The 17,540-nt window shown below is 43.6% G+C and overlaps 1 protein-coding gene across 2 annotated transcripts; it reads left to right on the top strand.

Moving 5' to 3' along the window:
• Positions 1-1,442: 1,442 nt before the first annotated feature.
• On the top strand, positions 1,443-17,271 carry ZNF613 (zinc finger protein 613). 2 transcript variants are annotated; one of them, XM_036296052.1, is made up of 5 exons: positions 1,443-1,578; positions 6,224-6,431; positions 8,580-8,706; positions 8,975-9,067; positions 15,015-17,271. In XM_036296052.1, the coding sequence occupies exons 2-5, from the start codon at positions 6,417-6,419 to the stop codon at positions 16,745-16,747; spliced, it is 1,968 nt and encodes a 655-aa protein (XP_036151945.1). In that variant the 5' UTR covers positions 1,443-1,578; positions 6,224-6,416; the 3' UTR covers positions 16,748-17,271. The 2 variants fall into 2 exon arrangements, with proteins under 2 accessions (XP_036151945.1, XP_036151946.1); XM_036296053.1 differs by lacking the exon at positions 1,443-1,578 and adding an exon at positions 5,077-5,341.
• Positions 17,272-17,540: the final 269 nt, after the last annotated feature.

Here is a 17,540-nt window from a genome sequence, read left to right as displayed (position 1 = left end):
TACATACGATTTATAGCTCAGCCATGTAATATATAGGGTGTTTCCCCAAAATGTATACACACTTTGAATAGTTATTCATTCCAATGGGTTAAATCTGAAAAGAAAGAGGCATCAACTGAGCTATCAGAAAAAACGTGTGAATACATTGAATACATTTTTTAAAAAATATATTTCTTTATTGATTTCAGAGAGGAAGGGAAAAGGAGAGAGAGATAGAAACGTCAGTGATTAGAGAGGATCAAGGGTCGGCTGCCTCCTGCACGCCCCTACTAGGGATGGAGCCGCAACCCAGGCATGTGCCCTTGGCCGGAATGGAACCCGGGACCCTTCAGTCCGCAGGCCCACACTCTGTCCACTGAGCCAAGCCGAATAGGGCCATCAGATACATTTTTGGGGACACCCTGTACTGTGACTACTTTTCCATTCTTGCATAACTTTGTATTCTCTGTGGAGTTATTTATGCCTTCCAGAAATCCTGGCCTTTAGTTCTCAAAAAGACCCACTGGGTGTGTGTGCGGGTGTGTATGTGTGTGTGTATGTGTGTGTGTGCTTGTGTGTGTGTGTGTGTGTGTGTGTATGTGTGTGTGGGTGTGGGTGTATGTGTGTGTGTGTGTATGTGTGTGCGTATGTGTGTGTATGTGTGTGGGTGTGGGTGTGGGTGTATGTGTGTGCGTGTGTGTATGTGTGTGCGTATGTGTGTGGGTGTGGGTGTATGTGTGTGTGTGTGTGTGTATGTGTGTGCGTATGTGTGTGGGTGTATGTGTGTATGTGTGTGGGTGTGGGTGTATGTGTGTGGGTGTGTGTATGTGTGTGCGTATGTGTGTGGGTGTATGTGTGTGGGTGTGTGTATGTGTGTGGGTGTGTGTATGTGTGTGTGTATGTGTGTGCGTATGTGTGTGGGTGTATGTGTGTGTGGGTGTGGGTGTGGTGTGTGTATGTGGTGTGTGTGTCTGTCTTTATAACTATCCTTCTGAAGACCCTTTTCTGTCCCCCAAATCTTTCCGCCAAAAGCTTTTTCGGGGTATTTGCCATTCAGCCTGCACCTTGGCTCTTCTAACTCCGCGGACAAGTCCTTTTCCTTTGTACGGACACCTAACTTCTAAGATGGCTGCGCCCGCGGTGTCATTTCCGAACGTGCTCTGTGCAAAGCCGACAGCTTTCTCCCCAGGTTGCTGAGGTGGACGCAGCCCGCCCCACGTTTGCCTGGCGCCAGTTTGAGCTTCTGAAAGTGAATGCAGTTTGTTTACAGGGTTTTGAAGCGCCGAGAAATGAAGTCGTTCGGTGACTTTTCACCGTCCCGAGCCTTCCCTGGCGACTCGGGTCCAAACGGCTATTTCGCCTTTTGTACGTCAAGTGTGGAAAGATGGCCGCTCCCTTATGCGATGAGGACACGGGCGCAGACATTTTCTCCGTGGAAACCGGAAGTCCAGGCGTCGGTGCGCCGCACAAATGCCTCCGACTCTGTTCGGTCGCCGCAGGCCGGCGCATAGGCTGCGCGAGGACACGCGCGGCAAAGATTTCACGGAGGTGCAGCTCGTGGAAGGTCGCGGAAACTCAGTCTCTGTGGAGCTCTCGGAGGTACAGGATGGAAGGATCGCGGTGTCTGAGTGTTCGGGTGGGAGGGCAGGGTCCGCGGGGGAGAGGCAGCAGCGGGAGTCTGTGGTTGGGGTGCCCGTGGGGTCCGCCCTGAGGGATGCAGGGGGCAGTAGGGAAAGGCCGGCGAGGCGCCCGGCTGACAGTCCGTGGCCAGGCTTGGTGTCTGCGTGACTGAGGACTGCGGTGGGGAGTGGGTTTTGATCGGGAAGGCAGTGTCTGTTCGCTTTGGGGAATCTAAGATGCGGCTCAATGACAGGAGCCGGGGTCACGGTCAGCAACCCGGGGTCTGGGCTCGCGATGATGCTGACGGACAGTGACCAGTGTTTGGGAAGGTCCCGATGTTTCATGCGTTGGGGGGTTTGTGAGAGCCGAAGCTGGTGGTGGGTGGGTGGGGTGAGTTGCAAACGTACCTTCTTTGCAAAGCTTTGGGCTTCCCACATCCCCCCCCCCCCCCCCCCCCCCGCATCATCTTGACCTGAAAGCTTGTAGGAGGTGGACGATTCAAAGCGCATCTGAAAAAGTCAGGCTGCCACTAAAATGAGGATTTTGCCCTTCCTGCAAATTTGTGCGACACACACACACACACACACACACACACACACACTGGTTAAATATTTCCTTTTAGCATCATTATAGCACAAGTAAAATAGCACGCAGTTCCCCCGATTCAGTTCCCCAATGGTCACCTCTGTTAAAACGTTCATAGATGTTTCTTTTAGTCTTCATTTTTCTTTTCTGTTTTTTTCAATATATTTTTATTGATTTCAGAGAGGAAGGGAGAGGGAGAGAGAGACAGAAACATCAATGAGAGAGAATCAAGCCAGGGCTAGTCTTCATTTTCTATGCTTGATTCGCACAATTCCAACAAATCTCTGATCATTTGCCTCATCACTTAATTTCATATCTTTTTTTTTTTTAAATATTTTATTGATTTTTTACAGAGAGGAAGGGAGAGGAACAGAGAGTTAGAAACATAGACGAGAGAGAAACATCGATCAGCTGCCTCCTGCACACCTCCCTACTGGGGATGTGCCCGAAACCAAGGTACACGCCCCCGACCAGAATCGAACCTGGGACCCTTGAGTCCGCAGGCCAATGCTCTATCCATTAAGCCAAACCAGTCAGGGCTAATTTCATATCTTAAACATTCACATAACAAACATAAAATTTTTTCTTTAAATATATATATTTTTTAAATTTCTGTTAACAGTATAACAAGAGGCAAATCCATGCCATTATGACTGGAATCACTCAATGTGTACATTCATTTAGATGGAGCTTAAATACTTAAATATTCAGTTGTCACTTTTAAGAACAGGTTAGGATTCTGCATTTACTAAGGATGTGGCTCCCTGTCCCTCATCTTCACCTTGACTTTTAAATTTTTTGCCATTGTGAATGGTGGGGTTTTTTTTTTTACTTTTGACCTTTTTTGTTCTTTTCTTTAAATTTACTGTTACATAGAAGAGCAATTAAATTATTTTGTTTTGTTTCTGCTCACCTCATTGAACCCTTACTATTATGAGCATCCCTGTTCCCCATGATGTTATTATGAAAATGTTCAAATATATAGCAAATTTTAAAGAATTGTACTTTTGAACCGTACCGGTGTGGCTCAGTGGTTGAGCATCGACCTCTGAACCAGGAGGTCACAGTTTGATTCCCTGTCAGGGAATATGCCCGGGTTGTGGCTCGAACCCCAGTGTGCAGGAGGCAACTGATCAGTGACTCTCTCCTCATTGATGTTTCTACCTCTCTCTCCCTCTGCCTTCCCTTCTGAAATCAATAAAATACGTTTTTTAAAAGAATTGTACACTTGAATACCTATATGCTTAGGTTTTATCATGATTCTACTGTGTTTCCTTTACTACATATCTATCCATATATCACAATTCTGCTTGTCATTAACCCATCTTTTTATATTAAAAAAAAAGTATTTCAAAGTACATTGCAAACATTTATACATTTCTCCCTAAAGATTCCAGTAAGCATATGATGAGAGTTCTACTCAGAGCTTTTTAAAAATAACAATTTTATTAGTCATATACCACACAACTTACCCATTTAAAGTGTACAATTCAGTGGTTTTTAGTATAGTCATAGTCATATTCAAACCATCAACACAGTCAATTTCAGAACGTTTCACCACCTCAAAAAGAAACCATGTGCCTTCTAGTTACACTTCTGTCCTTCCATATCCCCCATATGTAAGCAGCCACTTTCTTTGTGGTCTCTATAGGTTTGCCTGTTTTGGACATTTCCTATAAATGCAGTCATATAACGTGGTCTTTTGTGACTGGCTTCTTTCACTCGGCATGTTTTGGAGGTTTATCTACGTGGTAGCATGGGTTCCTTTTTATACCTCAATACTGAGCCATTGTGTGGATACAGCACGTTCTGTTTATCCCTTTATCAGCTGGTGGATATTTGGGTTGTTTCCACATTTGGGCTATTATAAATAATGTTGCTATAACATCTGCGTACAAACTTTTGTGTGGGCATGTTTGTTGGTTTGTTTAGTATGTTTTTATTGATTTCAGAGAGGAAGCAAGAAGGAGAGAGAGATAGGAACATCAGTGATGAGAGTGAATCATTGATTGGCTGCCTCCTGCACGCCCCCTACTGGGGATCCAGCCCACACCCCGGGCATTTATGCTCTTGACTGGAATCAAACCCGGGACCATTCAGTCCACAGGCTGACACTCTGTTCACTGAGTCAAATTGGTTAAGGCTGGGTGGGCATGTTTTTACTTCTCTGATATAATCCTGGAGTGAAATTTCTGGATCATATGGTAAATGAATGAATAAATAAGTAGAACAACAAATCGATGTTTCTCTCTCCCTCTCAATCAATTAATTGGCCTAAATAATAGTTTTACATCAGCTTTGCATGTGTTTGCCATTGAAATATTTCCTCCACCTTAAAGACTAAAGATAGATTACTGATGAGTAGAGGAGTAACATATAGATAGATAGATACAGTGGGGCCTTGACTTACTAGTTTAATTCATCCGAGACCGAGTTCGTTAAGGAGCTCGTTAACTCAAATTACTCTATCAACTCAACGCAAAAAATCGGCTGAGAGAAGTTAGTCGGGACACTCGTAAGTCAAGGCTCCACTATAATAAAGGAAAAAAAGGTATGATAAAACCTATGTGATAAGCATACAGGTATTCAAATGTAAAATTCTTTAAGCTTTGGTATACATTGGAAATTTTTTGTAATAAAATCATGGGGAGCAGAGTAGCTCATAATTATGAGTTCAGTGAGGTGGCCCAGCCGGCTTGGCTCAGTGGTTGAGCATCAACCTGTGAACCAGGAGGTCATGGTTTGATTCCTGGTTGGGGCACATGCCCGGGTTGCAGGCTCCAGTGTGGGGCATGCGGGAGGCAGCCGATAGGTGATTCTCATCATTGATGTTTCTCTCTCTCTCTCTTCCTCTCTGAAATAAAAAAGAAAAGAAAAAAAAAGAAGAATTCAGTGAGGTGAGCACTGAATATGTTTAATCGTTGGATGAACTACCAGACATTTCCAAAGTGCCTGTGCCATTTTACATTCCCACCAGACGTGCATGAGGGTTCCAGTTCCCCCACATCCTCACCAACACTTGCTATTTTCCTGGTTTTGTTATAGCCATTCTAGGGGCTGTGAAGTGGTATCTCAATGGTGATTTTGATTTGCAGTTCTCTGAAGATTAATGAAGTCCAACATGTTTTCATGTGCTTATGCTGTACATACCTTTGAGGTGCATTTCTTTTTACTAAATATCGATTGTTAGCATTTTTAATAACTGCATAGTATTTCATTAGATGGGTGTACTTTTATTCATTCAGTTACTCCTCTACTAATAGGCCTAAATAATGGTTTTACATCAGCTTTGCATGTGTTTGCCATTATTTCCTTTGCAAACATTTCTAGAAGTGGATTTTGGATTCTAGTAATATCTCTATTGAAAGTATTCAATACAGAGTATTAAACTATTCCCACAAAATATTCACAGTCATGTAACACATAAAAAGTGTGTGTTTTGAATGTTATCAATTTTTAGATATAAATTTTGTAATCAGTCAACTGACTAAAATTTTAAAATAATTTTTTAATTAATTGAGAGAGAGAGAGAAACATTGATTTGTATTTCTACTTATTTATTCATTCATTGGTTGCTTCTTATATGTACCTAACCAGAGATTGAACCCACAACCTTGGTGTTGGGATGACGCTGTAACCAACTGAGCTACCCAGCCAGGGCTAAAACTTATTTTATTTTTTAATTAATATATTTTTATTGATTTCAGAGAGGAAGGGAACACATGTAGTATCAAAGAAATAGGTGTCCGGATCCTCGCCTTTTATATGTCTCTGTCCAAAAATATATGTGAGACGTCCCCTGCTGTGGGGGCATCGCATTGTGCTGGTTCTCCTTTGCCCTCTCACCCCGCTTTGACTTCACAGAAGAAACACATACTGCCCACACCTTCAGAATCTTATGGCTTATTGCTCCAGAGGGTAACAGCCTCCAGAGCTCCAGATAAAGGGACAGATGGCCTTGAAATCAGCTGAGTGACAATAGCAGGGACAGCATCTGGACCCAGAGGAAATGTACACTCAAAGCGAATTTACTTTTCAGCCCTCAGGTCCCGGCTCGAGGAACAGGATCTACCAGGTGCCCTGAGGAGGAGGTCTCAGGACCTGGATGTCATCATTTGTGGGGACACCACTGACCAGAATCTAAGATTTCTACCCAGAAATTTCGAGCAGCTCAAGAAGAGATCAAAGACACAGCGTCCATCTTCCTGGCCATTTCCCAATAACAGAAGACAATGATTAAGGACCAGGTGACGCTGGGTTTGTTTTATTCTTTCCTTCATTCTGTGGTTGATTTCTGGAGGACTTGAAAACACAATTGAATTAAAGAACAGTACGATTTGTGCAGAAATAAATTTAGCCTCTAACTTCAACATTAAGGCAAAATAGGATGAGGGATGTATTGTTCCCCGGAGCCTCACTAAATGACTGATGTTGGGACATAGTGTGACTGGAGCATCGTACGGGTCCATGAGCTGTCACCTTCTGTCTGACATCTCTGACTGCCCTCACGGCCAGAGAGCCATGAGGAAAGCAGGCTGTACACTGACAGAGGGGACAGCAGGCCCTTCCTCAGAGGGTGTCACTCTATGTTTCCTGACATTTAGGTTTTCGGTCATTTAAAAAAATATATTTTTTTTAAATTAATTTCAGAGAGGAAGGGAGAGGGAGAGAGAGAAACATCAATGATGAGAGAGCATCATTGATCGGCTGCCTCCCTGCATGCCCCACACTGGGGATCGAGTCCGCAACCCGGGCACGTGTCCTTGACTGGAATCGAACCCAGGACTCTCCAGTCCGCAGACGGACGCTCTCTCCGCTGATCCAAACCAGCTGGGGCAGGACATTGTTTATGGTTCTTCCTAGAGCTGAGATACTATACAGTGTCCTTCACTTCAGCTTTCCTGTAAATGCAATGCGGGGCTCCTCAGAGATCCCTTTGAGAATAGACCACGAGAGCTCAGCGGGCACAGGTTTTCATGGGACCATAACAGTGACCCATCGACCCAGCCACACTGCAGTGGGGATTAATCCAGAAACAACACCTCAGTGGCCTAAGAAAATGGAAGGATTGCATGGCACTCAAAGGTCCTGTGTGACCACGTGGCTGAGCTGGTGTTTGAGTCAGGTTTGGCAGTAGGCAGTGTGGAAAGTACTGTTGTCTGCTAAGGTTGCTGGGGTCCCAGAGGCTTTTCTATAGTTCATCCTCCTCTCTAAGATAGAACACTCTTTCCTGTGTTCAAAGCCACTTCCTACTGCCTCATCTCTTACTACCTTCCAACCACACATCGTTGTATATGTGGTCCATCATTGGCCGAAACGTTGTTAGGTAGCACGTGACTATATTTGTGTTTCTTGAAGGCTGCTGTTTACTTTCTTAGTCTGCTTAATGACTTGAATAGTCCTGTTCTTTTTTTTTTTTTAATATATTTTATTGATTTTTTTACAGAGAGGAGGGGAGAGGGATAGAGTTAGAAACATTGATGAGAGAGAAACATTGATCAGCTGCCTCTTGCACGCCCCCTACTGGGGATGTGCCCGCAACCAAGGTACATGCCCTTGACCGGAATCGAACCTGGGACCCTTGAGTCCGCAGGCCGAGGCTCTATCCGCTGAGCCAAACCGGTTAGGGCAATAGTCCTGTTCTTAGATATTAGACAGATGTTTGGGGAAAATGCTTTATTTCTCCTAATGTATAAAATATATTTGTTTAATATGTAGTGTCTTATAATACTGTCTGCATTTTTTTTTCTGGGTGATTCTGATGATGGCTATCAAGATTGACAGTAAATGTAGGAATGGAATATGTGTTAGTTACCTTGATATTAGTAGTATATATTTAGTGCCTGGCAAATATGTGCCTTTAAAAATATATATACATATATATTACATGCAAATGCAAATATTTCTGGTTTGAGAAAGGATTTAATGACTACTTATTACATAAATACTTGATTTGTAGAATGATGGTTGACTGCATGATTACAGAATAGTTTACTAGAGATTGATGTTGAATATGGATAGATTTTCCTTCTATAACAATGTAGTTTTAAAAAAATCAAAACAGCCCTAGCTGGTTTGGCTCAGTGGATGGAGTGTTGGCCTGAGGACTGAAGGGTCCCGGATTCTATTCTGGTCAAGGGCACATGCCCGGGTTGCAGGCTCAGTCCCCAGTGTTGGGGGGTGCAGAAGGCAGCCAATCAATGATTCTCTCTCATCATTGATGGTTCTCTCTCTCCCTTCCTCTCCGAAATCAATAAAAATATATTTTTAAAAAATCAAAACACACAATATAGATGTAGCCCAGATGGTAAAAATGAGCAGAACAACTTTCTTCACATTCCTTCCCTTTCAATAACAAGAGAAACACTCCTATTAAACAGGACCTGTTATTACAGGAATCACTCACACTGGAGGATGTGGCCGTGGACTTCACCTGGGAGGAGTGGCAGTTCCTGGGCCCCGAGCAGAAGGACCTGTACAGGGACGTGATGTTGGAGACCTACAGCCACCTGGTGTCACTGGGTGAGGACAGCTCCCCTGTGTCACTCAGAGGGTGGCCTTTCATGGCTTCTGAAAGGTCTGAGGTGTCTGTGATGCTCTGAAGTAGTGGATGAATCTCAGTCCCCTCTCTGGTCCCAGGTTAGAGGGTATAATGTGCCCTAGTCCAGAGAACAGCCTTTCCTTTGCTGACCTGCAGGCTGCGTAGTTCCTGAGGTATAACATTCTCCCGTGTTAGCACACCAAAGCCCGTGTCAAAGAGCCTGTCTCTTCTGTCACTTCCCATGAACAGGGTATCCAGCCAGCAAGCCAGACACACTGTCCAGATTGGAACGAGGGGAACCATGGACAAGAGAAGGTGGACTCCACAGTGGGATCTGCCCGGGTGAGTGAGAGAGAGCCAGCAAGGAAGGCGGCCGGGGAAGTCCTGGTCCAGTCGTTCAGAGGTGTCACAGCGTGAGGTGTCTGAGGACACGTACACAGAGCCCCCACGAACCGCCCATAAAGGAGCTCTCTTTCTGTAGGTCTTTAGAGGAACAGGTCTCTTCTTGGACTTGATCCCTGTTTGTTCCATCGAGGTCTTGATTGTCCCCACTTTCTGTTTCTTCTTACAATTCTCAGTCTCACCATCTTTCTTCCCCCGGGAACAGTACCTGTTCCTTCATTTTCTTGCTCGGAAATTCCACCTTCCATTGCCTCTGTTCAAGGAGAGATGTGTGATGTTAGCACTGTCTTCTGACTACAGCCCCTTCTCGCCCTGTTGGATAAGGTTGTTTTCCCTTCCTAACACCTGCCCCCATCTTTGATTGGGGGTTAGGATTTTATTTATTTACTTACTTACTTTTGTTAATCCTCACCCAAGGATATTTTTCCCATTTACTTTTAGAGAGAGTGAAAGGGAAGAAGGGAGGGAGAGAGAAGCCTTGATGTGAGAGAGACACATCAATTGGTTGCCTACTGCTTGCTCCCTGACCTGGGCCGGGGATGGAATCTGCAACCCCTCATCGGAATTGAACCTGAGACCCTTCAGTGCACAGGCCGACACTCTAACCACTGAGCAGCAACAGCCAAGGCTGGATTCATTTTCTTAAAGCTTTCCTTTTCCTTATGATATTTTGGTGACATTACATCCCAATTAATCATAGCCATGCCAGTCATATAAGATGGACATTTCTCTTTTGTCAATGACCTTCATTATATGGTGTGATCTGCTTATACAGTTTGCTCCCCCCACCCGCCCCCGCTAAACTCAGGGTCAACTATATTTAAAGGAGCCTCCATACATGAGAATCTTTTCTTGGTCCATTGCTTTAAATCCTTTTTGATTGCGCTAAATGTTGTTGGATATCCTGTTACACACTGGCGCTGACAGCCATGAACACCGCCTCCAAGATAATGCTTGGCGATTTTATTCTAAAAGAAGACATAAAATTCATCAAAATAAGTCTATATAAATAAGATGTCTTGAAGTGAAAAGTGCTGAGAAGATCAATCAAACAGCAAAAGAGGCCGAAACCGGTTTGGCTCAGTGGATAGAGCGTCGGCCTGCGGACTGAAGGGTCCCAGGTTCGATTCCGGTCAGGGGCATGTATCTGGGTTGCGGGCACATCCCCAGTGGGGGATGTGCAGGAGGCAGCTGATCGATGTTTCTCTCCCATCGATGTTTCTAACTCTTTATCTCTCTCCCTTCCTCTCTGTAAAAAATCAATAAAATATATTTAAAAAAAAAAAAAAAAAAAAACAGCAAAAGAGAATAGTATGTGAGGGGACTGGGAGCTGCTGTTAGCAGCCAGGAATCTATTAGGTCTTCAGTCATCTAGGACGGGGAATGCCTCTTCGGTAAAAATGCCTTTAAGCAACTACATGAGGGATGTGAGCAGGTCGGTTGAGTGAACTGCGTTCCAAAGTAGACAAAATAGTAGGTTCATAGGCCCAGGAAGAATCTTAAGGAAGCCTGTGTGAATACAGTGGGGTGGGCAAGAGGGACCGTGATGGAGATAACATGGAGATAAGGGCGATATGGTGGTAGCTAGATTTTGGAGTGAACAGATCATGTAGGACATTTCAAGGACATTTCAGGAACTTGATTTTTTAAAAGTATGAGGTGTCCCGGCTGGCATGGCTCACTCGTTGAGCATCCAACTATGAACCAGGAGGTCACGGTTCGATTCCCTGTCAGGGCTCATGCTTGGGTTGCGGGCTCAGTCCCCAGTGTGGGGCATGCAGGAGGCAGCTGATCAATGATTCTCTCTCATCATTGATGTTTCTATCTCTCTCTCCCTCTCCCTTCCTCTCTGAAGTTAATAATTTATATATTTTAAATATATATATATATATATATATGTATATATATAAATAATGAGATGAACAAACATTTGAGAGGTTTCAGTAGAGGAGTGACAGGATGTAATTTATATTTAAAATTATGCTTGTGGCTACTTTGTAGAAAGTAGATGGCAGCAGGCAGAGGTTGAAGTTTGAAATCCAGTTAGGAGCCTATTTGTAGTACAAAGCAGAACACGTGTCTTCAACCTGGGTAGAGAGGGTGAGGGGTGGTCAGCTTCCGAATATCTTCTTTTTATTTTTTTTATTATTTTTTTTTTTTTATATTTTTATTTTTTTAAATATATTTTATTGATTTTTGACAGAGAGGAAGGGAGAGAGATAGAGAGTCAGAAACATCGATGAGAGAGAAACATCGAATATCTTCTTTTTATTTATTTATTTATTTATTTATTTATTTTTTTTTTTTTAAATATATTTTATTGATTTTTTACAGAGAGGAAGGGAGAGAGATAGAGAGTCAGAAACATCGATGAGAGAGAAACATCGATCAGCCGCCTCCTGCACATCCCCCACTGGGGATTGCCCACAACCCAGGTACATGCCCTTGACCGGAATCGAACCTGGGACCTTTCAGTCCGCAGGCCGACGCTCTATCCACTGAGCCAAACCGGTTTCGGCATATCTTCTTTTTAAAAAATATTTTTATTGCCCTAGCTGGTTTGGCTCAGTGGATAGAGTGTCAGCCTGCGGACTGAGGGGTCCCGGGTTCAATTCCGGTCAAGGGCACATGCCCAGGCTCAATCCCCAGTAGGGAGTGTGCAGGAGGCAGCCGATCAATGATTCTCTCTCATCATTGATGTTTCTCTCTCTCTCTCCCTCTCCTTTCCTATCTGAAATCAATAAACATATATTTTTTAAAAAATCAATGATGAGAGAGAATCATTGATTGGCTGCTTCCTGCCCCCTGCACTGAGGATTGAGTTTGCAACCTGGGCATGTGCCCTGACCGAAATAGAACACTGACCTCCAGGTTTAGAGGTTGATGGTCAACCACTGAGCCACACCGGCTGGTCAATGCACGGTTTCTCAATACACGTACCAGGCAGGACCTCTTCTTCTAAGAGTGTTTTTGTTAGCATTGGGATTACGGCCTGGCTAGTCTATGTATAATGCTGAAAACAGGCCCTCTTGAGCCTAGTTGGTGAATGACAGCTCTAATGTGCCAGAAGAGGTTAAATTGAATGAGAACTAAAGCCATACATTTTAGGAGTAAGATTTTAGTAACAAATACAGTCTGCATGTAATAGGTAGACGTTCAACTTTTGCTACAATTCAGGGCTGTGTCAAGTCAACATGAACAGTAAAGACGGGATACTTTAGAGATTTAGGGAAGCCGTTTACAGTGACATAGAATGGGGAAATGACCGTGTGATAGACAGGAGGCATGTCTAGGACAGAATGAAGATGAAGGGCAAAGAATGAAGGTATCAAGTTAGAAATGTGCACTGTCAAAAGATTGGCCTGAAACCTGCAACTTGAAGGCCAGTTTTAGAAGGTATTTGTAGGGGAACTGGTGGAGTGTCAATATGGATAAATGGGGTAATTATTGGTAATGGAACTTTTATTTCCAGGCTAACTGTTGTGGATTTTGTTAGTAATGGGGTAGAATGATGAGGTTTGGAAGTTTGATTTATATTATCCTTAGATATATTCCTAGAAGTGTAAAACCCAAACTCTTTTTTTTTTTTTAATATATTTTATTGATTTTTTACAGAGAGGAAGGGAGAGAGATAGAGAGCTAGAAACATCGATGAGAGAGAAACATCGATCAGCTGCCTCCTGCACATCTCCCACTGGGGATATGCCCGCAACCCAGGTACATGCCCTTGACCGGAATCGAACCTGGGACCTTTCAGTCCCCAGGCCGACGCTCCATCCACTGAGCCAAACCGGTTTCGGCAAAACCCAAACTCTTAATGTTACATTAACTATAAACTTGATCCCATGCCTTCATCTTTCAGTCTACACACTTTCTCCAACATGATCTCATTCAGTCCTCTGTCCTAATATAATATTTACAGCTAATGATTCCCACGTTGCTATCTCCAGTTAAGACCTTTCTCAAGATTTCTGTATCCAGTTGAGTTCTTCGTGTCTGTATCGGATATCTAAAAGCCACCCGAAGGTTGACGTGCTTTGGAAGTACACACTTGAATTCCCCACATTGTGAACTTCAGTAATATTTCTTTTCTCATGAAAAGGCACTACCCACCGCCCTGGCCGGTTTGGTTTGGTTGGCTGGAGTGTCGGCCGCACACCAAAGGGTGTCAGGTTTGATTCCCGGTCAGAGTGCATGCCTGGGTTGCGGGTTCAATCCCCGGGTGGGGTGTATGGGGGAGGCAGCCAATCAGTGTTTCTCTCTCCCACCCCCCCCTCTCTAAAATCAACTTTAAAAAATTTTAACTGAAAAGGCACTACCCACCTACTCAGTTCCCCAAGTCAAATAATTAGGAATATTACCTGATTCCTCATACGTATTAACTGCCCTACATTGAAACTATGAGTGAGCCTTATCTTTTTCCTCTCTTCAGATTATATCCTGATTTCTTCCACTGTGCTTTCCATTGCTCCCTCAAACCACTTTCCACAGTTTGTACCTGCCTTCTTCTTTTTTTTTTTTTAATATATTTTATTGATTTTTTACAGAGAGGAAGGGAGAGCGATAGAGAGTTAGAAACATCGATGAGAGAGAATCATCGATCAGCTGCCTCCTGCACATCTCCCACTGGGGATATGCCCGCAACCAGGTACATGCCCTTGACCGGAATCGAACCTGGGACCTCTCAGTCCGCAGGCCGACGCTCTATCCACTGAGCCAAACCGGTTTTCGGCAATACCTGCCTTCTTTATCATTGCTTGCTGGTTCACTTTTCCCTAACCAGAATGTATGCTCAGTGAAAATAAGGACTGTTTCTATATGCTCATAACCAGCACAAGGCTTGGTGTATAGTAACCATTTAATAAGGATTTATGGATGTCTGAATGTGTCCCACATCATTTTAAAACAAATATATATCTCTGTGCTCAAGTGCTAATAGTAATTTGATTTGATTTTACTATCCCAGCATGCTTTATAAGGTTATGAGAAAGCAAGCAAATTTATATTTACTCATTAAAAAAAATTTTTTTTTATTTCAGAGAGGGAGAAAGAGATAGAAACATAAATGATGAGAGAATCATAGATTGTTTGCCTCATGCACGCTTTCTACTGGGGATCAAACCAGCAATCCAGGCATGTACCCCCCTTTTTTTTTAAATTATATATATTTTATTGATTTCAGAGAGGAAGGGAAAGGGAGAGAGAGCTAGAAACATCAATGATGAGAGAGAATCATTGATCGGCTGCCTCCTGCAGGTCCCCTACTGGGGATCGAGCCCACAACCCAGGCATGTGCCCTTGACTGGAATCGAACCCGGAACCTTCTGTCCATAGGTCAACACTCTGTTCATTGAGCCAAACCAGCTAGGGCCCCCCCCCCCCTTTTTTTAATCCTCACCTGAGGATATTTTTCCATTGATTTTTTTTTTTTTTTTTTTTTTTAGGGAGAGTAGAAGAGAGAGGAAAAGACAGAGAGAAATATCAATGTGAGAAACACATCATTTGGTTGCCTCCTGCATGAGCCTGGACTAGGGCCCAGGCTGGGGAAGAGCCTGCAACCAAGGTACGTGCTCTTGACCGGAATCGAACCCAAGACCCTTTGGTCCGCAGGCCAACTCTCTATCCACTGAGCCAAACTGGCTACGGCTGTATTTACTCATTTGGAATGAATTAACCTTATTTATACAATGACTGTTTTTATCTTTTATTTTCTTTGTTTATATTATTGTATTTTAACCTTGCCTAAGTAATAAACATATTTGCTTGGAGTTTCTTTAAACTGAGGTCAGTGTTATCAATAAAGCATCAGTCTTCACAGAGCTGTTAGTGAAATAGTATTATTCCATACCAAACTCATGGAAAGGTTCATTTTTCTCTTCTTTCCTAGAAACCAAGAAAAATGATGGTCACCTACAGAGATACTTGCAAAATCAAAGATGTCTAAAGAGAACAGAACAGTGCCATGAACATAATGCATTTGGAAACATCATTCATTGGAGTAAAAGTAATTTTCCTTTAAGGCAAAATCATGATACATCTGACGTGCATGGGAAAGCATTGAAATCAAATACAAGTTTGGTTAACCAGAACAGAAGCTGTGAAGTAAAGAACCCAGTTGAGGTTAATGGACATGCGAAATCTTTCCTCCATGCAAAGCATGAGCAACATCATACTGAAATAAAATTTCCTGAATGTGTTACTTCTGTAAACGCAAACTCCCAATCCCTTAAGGCGCAAAGGACTCAGAAGATAAATAAACCCCATGTATGCGGTGAATGTGGGAAAGACTTCATCAAGAAGTCTCGCCTCATAGATCACCAGAGAGTTCATACGGGAGAGAAACCTCATGGGTGCAGCGTATGTGGGAAGGCCTTCTCCAGGAAGTCCAGGCTCACTGAACATCAGAAAACTCATATAGGAGAGAGACGGTATGAGTGCACCGAATGTGACAAAGCCTTCCCCAAGAAATCACGACTACTCGCTCATCAGAAAACACACACAGGAGAGAAACCCTATGTTTGCGATGAATGTGGAAAAGGCTTCATCAAGAAGTCTCGGCTCATGAATCATCAGAGAGTTCACACAGGAGAGAAGCCGCATGGATGCAGTCTGTGTGACAAAGCCTTCTCCAGGAAGTCCAGGCTCATTGAACATCAGAGAACTCACACGGGAGAAAAACCTTACGAATGCACAGAATGTGACAAAACCTTTCGCTGGAAATCACAGCTCAATGCCCATCAGAAAACTCACACAGGAGAGAAATCGTTTATATGCAGTGACTGTGGGAAAGGCTTCATCCAGAAGGGCAATCTCATTGTACATCAGCGAACTCACACGGGAGAGAAACCCTATATATGCAACGAATGTGGCAAAGGCTTCATCCAGAAGGGCAATCTCCTAATACATCAACGGACTCACACTGGAGAGAAACCCTATGTATGCACTGAGTGTGGAAAAGGTTTCAGCCAGAAAACTTGCCTTATATCACATCAGAGATTTCACACCGGAAAGACTCCCTTTGTGTGTACCGAATGTGGCAAATCTTGTTCACACAAGTCAGGTCTCATTAACCATCGGAGAATTCACACAGGGGAGAAGCCCTATACGTGCAGTGACTGCGGAAAGGCTTTTAGAGATAAGTCGTGCCTCAATAGACATCGAAGAACTCATACAGGGGAGAGACCCTACGGGTGCTCTGACTGTGGGAAAGCCTTCGCCCACCTGTCATGCCTGGTGTACCATAAGGGAATGTTGCACACCAGAGAGAAATGCGTAGGTTCCGTCAAGTTGGAAAACCCTTTTTCAGAGAGTCAGAGCTCAGCTCACTCGAGTGACAGAGTACAGGAGAAAACCTCTGTTGATGCGATGACTGTTCGGATGCCTTCAGTGGCAGGTCAGATTTCATTACACATCAGTGGGTTCCTAGCGGATGGGAACATGGCCACTGTGGGACCGCCAGGTGCCAGGGGTGCAGCCTCCGCAGATAACAGAATTGACACAGAGAAACCTTATGAACGCAGGGAATGTGGTAGTACCTTCAGTGACCAGTTATGTCATATTGTATGTCACAAAAACCACACAGGAGTAAACTGTGATGCAATCAAGACGGAAGACTCTTGAATAAAACATTCTAGCTCATTATATGGCTTACAAGTGTCGGCTGAGACAAGTGTGCATACAGACTGGGAGAGCCTTCCATGGCACCATAGACCTTATCCGTGCTGCTTCATGTGTCACATGTCATGAGTGAGCTCCTGGTTGGTAGAAATATAATGGCCATGGGAAATCCTTTTCCAGAAATAAGACTTCAGTAGGTGGTAGAGGGTTTACACAGGAGAGAAATTGTTGGACCTTTGAAGGCAGTGATTGTGGCAGGGTTGTCTGCCTCACCTACTGGCAGAGGAAACCCAAGAAATAAAACTCTGGGCACAACTAACTGTGGAACATCTTCAGCAAAATATCGGAAAATGCATGAAGCAGATAAGGCCTGTGAAAATGAAGAAGACTTTAGGGACTTGCGTCACAATTCTAACATAATTATACATCAGATAATTGACACAGTGTACATTGTAGGACAATATACCTTGAATCAAACTCCTAGTTGATATGTTTGTGAGGACTCCTTAATTTAATGCTGCTTTTTTTTTTTTTAAATATATTTTATTGATTTTCCACAGAGAGGAAGGGAGAGAGAGAGTTAGAAACATTGATGAGAGAGAAACATCGATCAGCCGCCTCCTGCACATCTCCCACTGGGGATGTGCCCGCAACCCAGGTACATGCCCTTGACCGGAATCTAACCTGGGACCTTTCAGTCTGCAGGCTGACGCTCTATCCACTGAGCCAAACCGGTTTTGGCTAATGCTGCTTTTTTAAAAAATATATTTTTATTGATTTCAGAGAGGAAGGGAGA

The sequence above is a fragment of the Myotis myotis genome, unplaced genomic scaffold (genome assembly GCF_014108235.1).
Source record: "Myotis myotis isolate mMyoMyo1 unplaced genomic scaffold, mMyoMyo1.p scaffold_m19_p_28, whole genome shotgun sequence".
In the NCBI taxonomy this organism is placed as follows: Eukaryota; Metazoa; Chordata; class Mammalia; order Chiroptera; family Vespertilionidae; genus Myotis; species Myotis myotis.
This window is presented reverse-complemented; position numbering and strand designations above follow the sequence as displayed.

Bases quoted from the DNA above. Each gene is read 5' to 3' on its own strand.
- ZNF613 (XM_036296052.1), top strand. The intron at 8,707-8,974 runs GTGAGGACAGCT...TCCCATGAACAG, and splicing joins CAGCCACCTGGTGTCACTGG to GGTATCCAGCCAGCAAGCCA. The intron at 9,068-15,014 runs GTGAGTGAGAGA...CTTCTTTCCTAG, and splicing joins CCACAGTGGGATCTGCCCGG to AAACCAAGAAAAATGATGGT.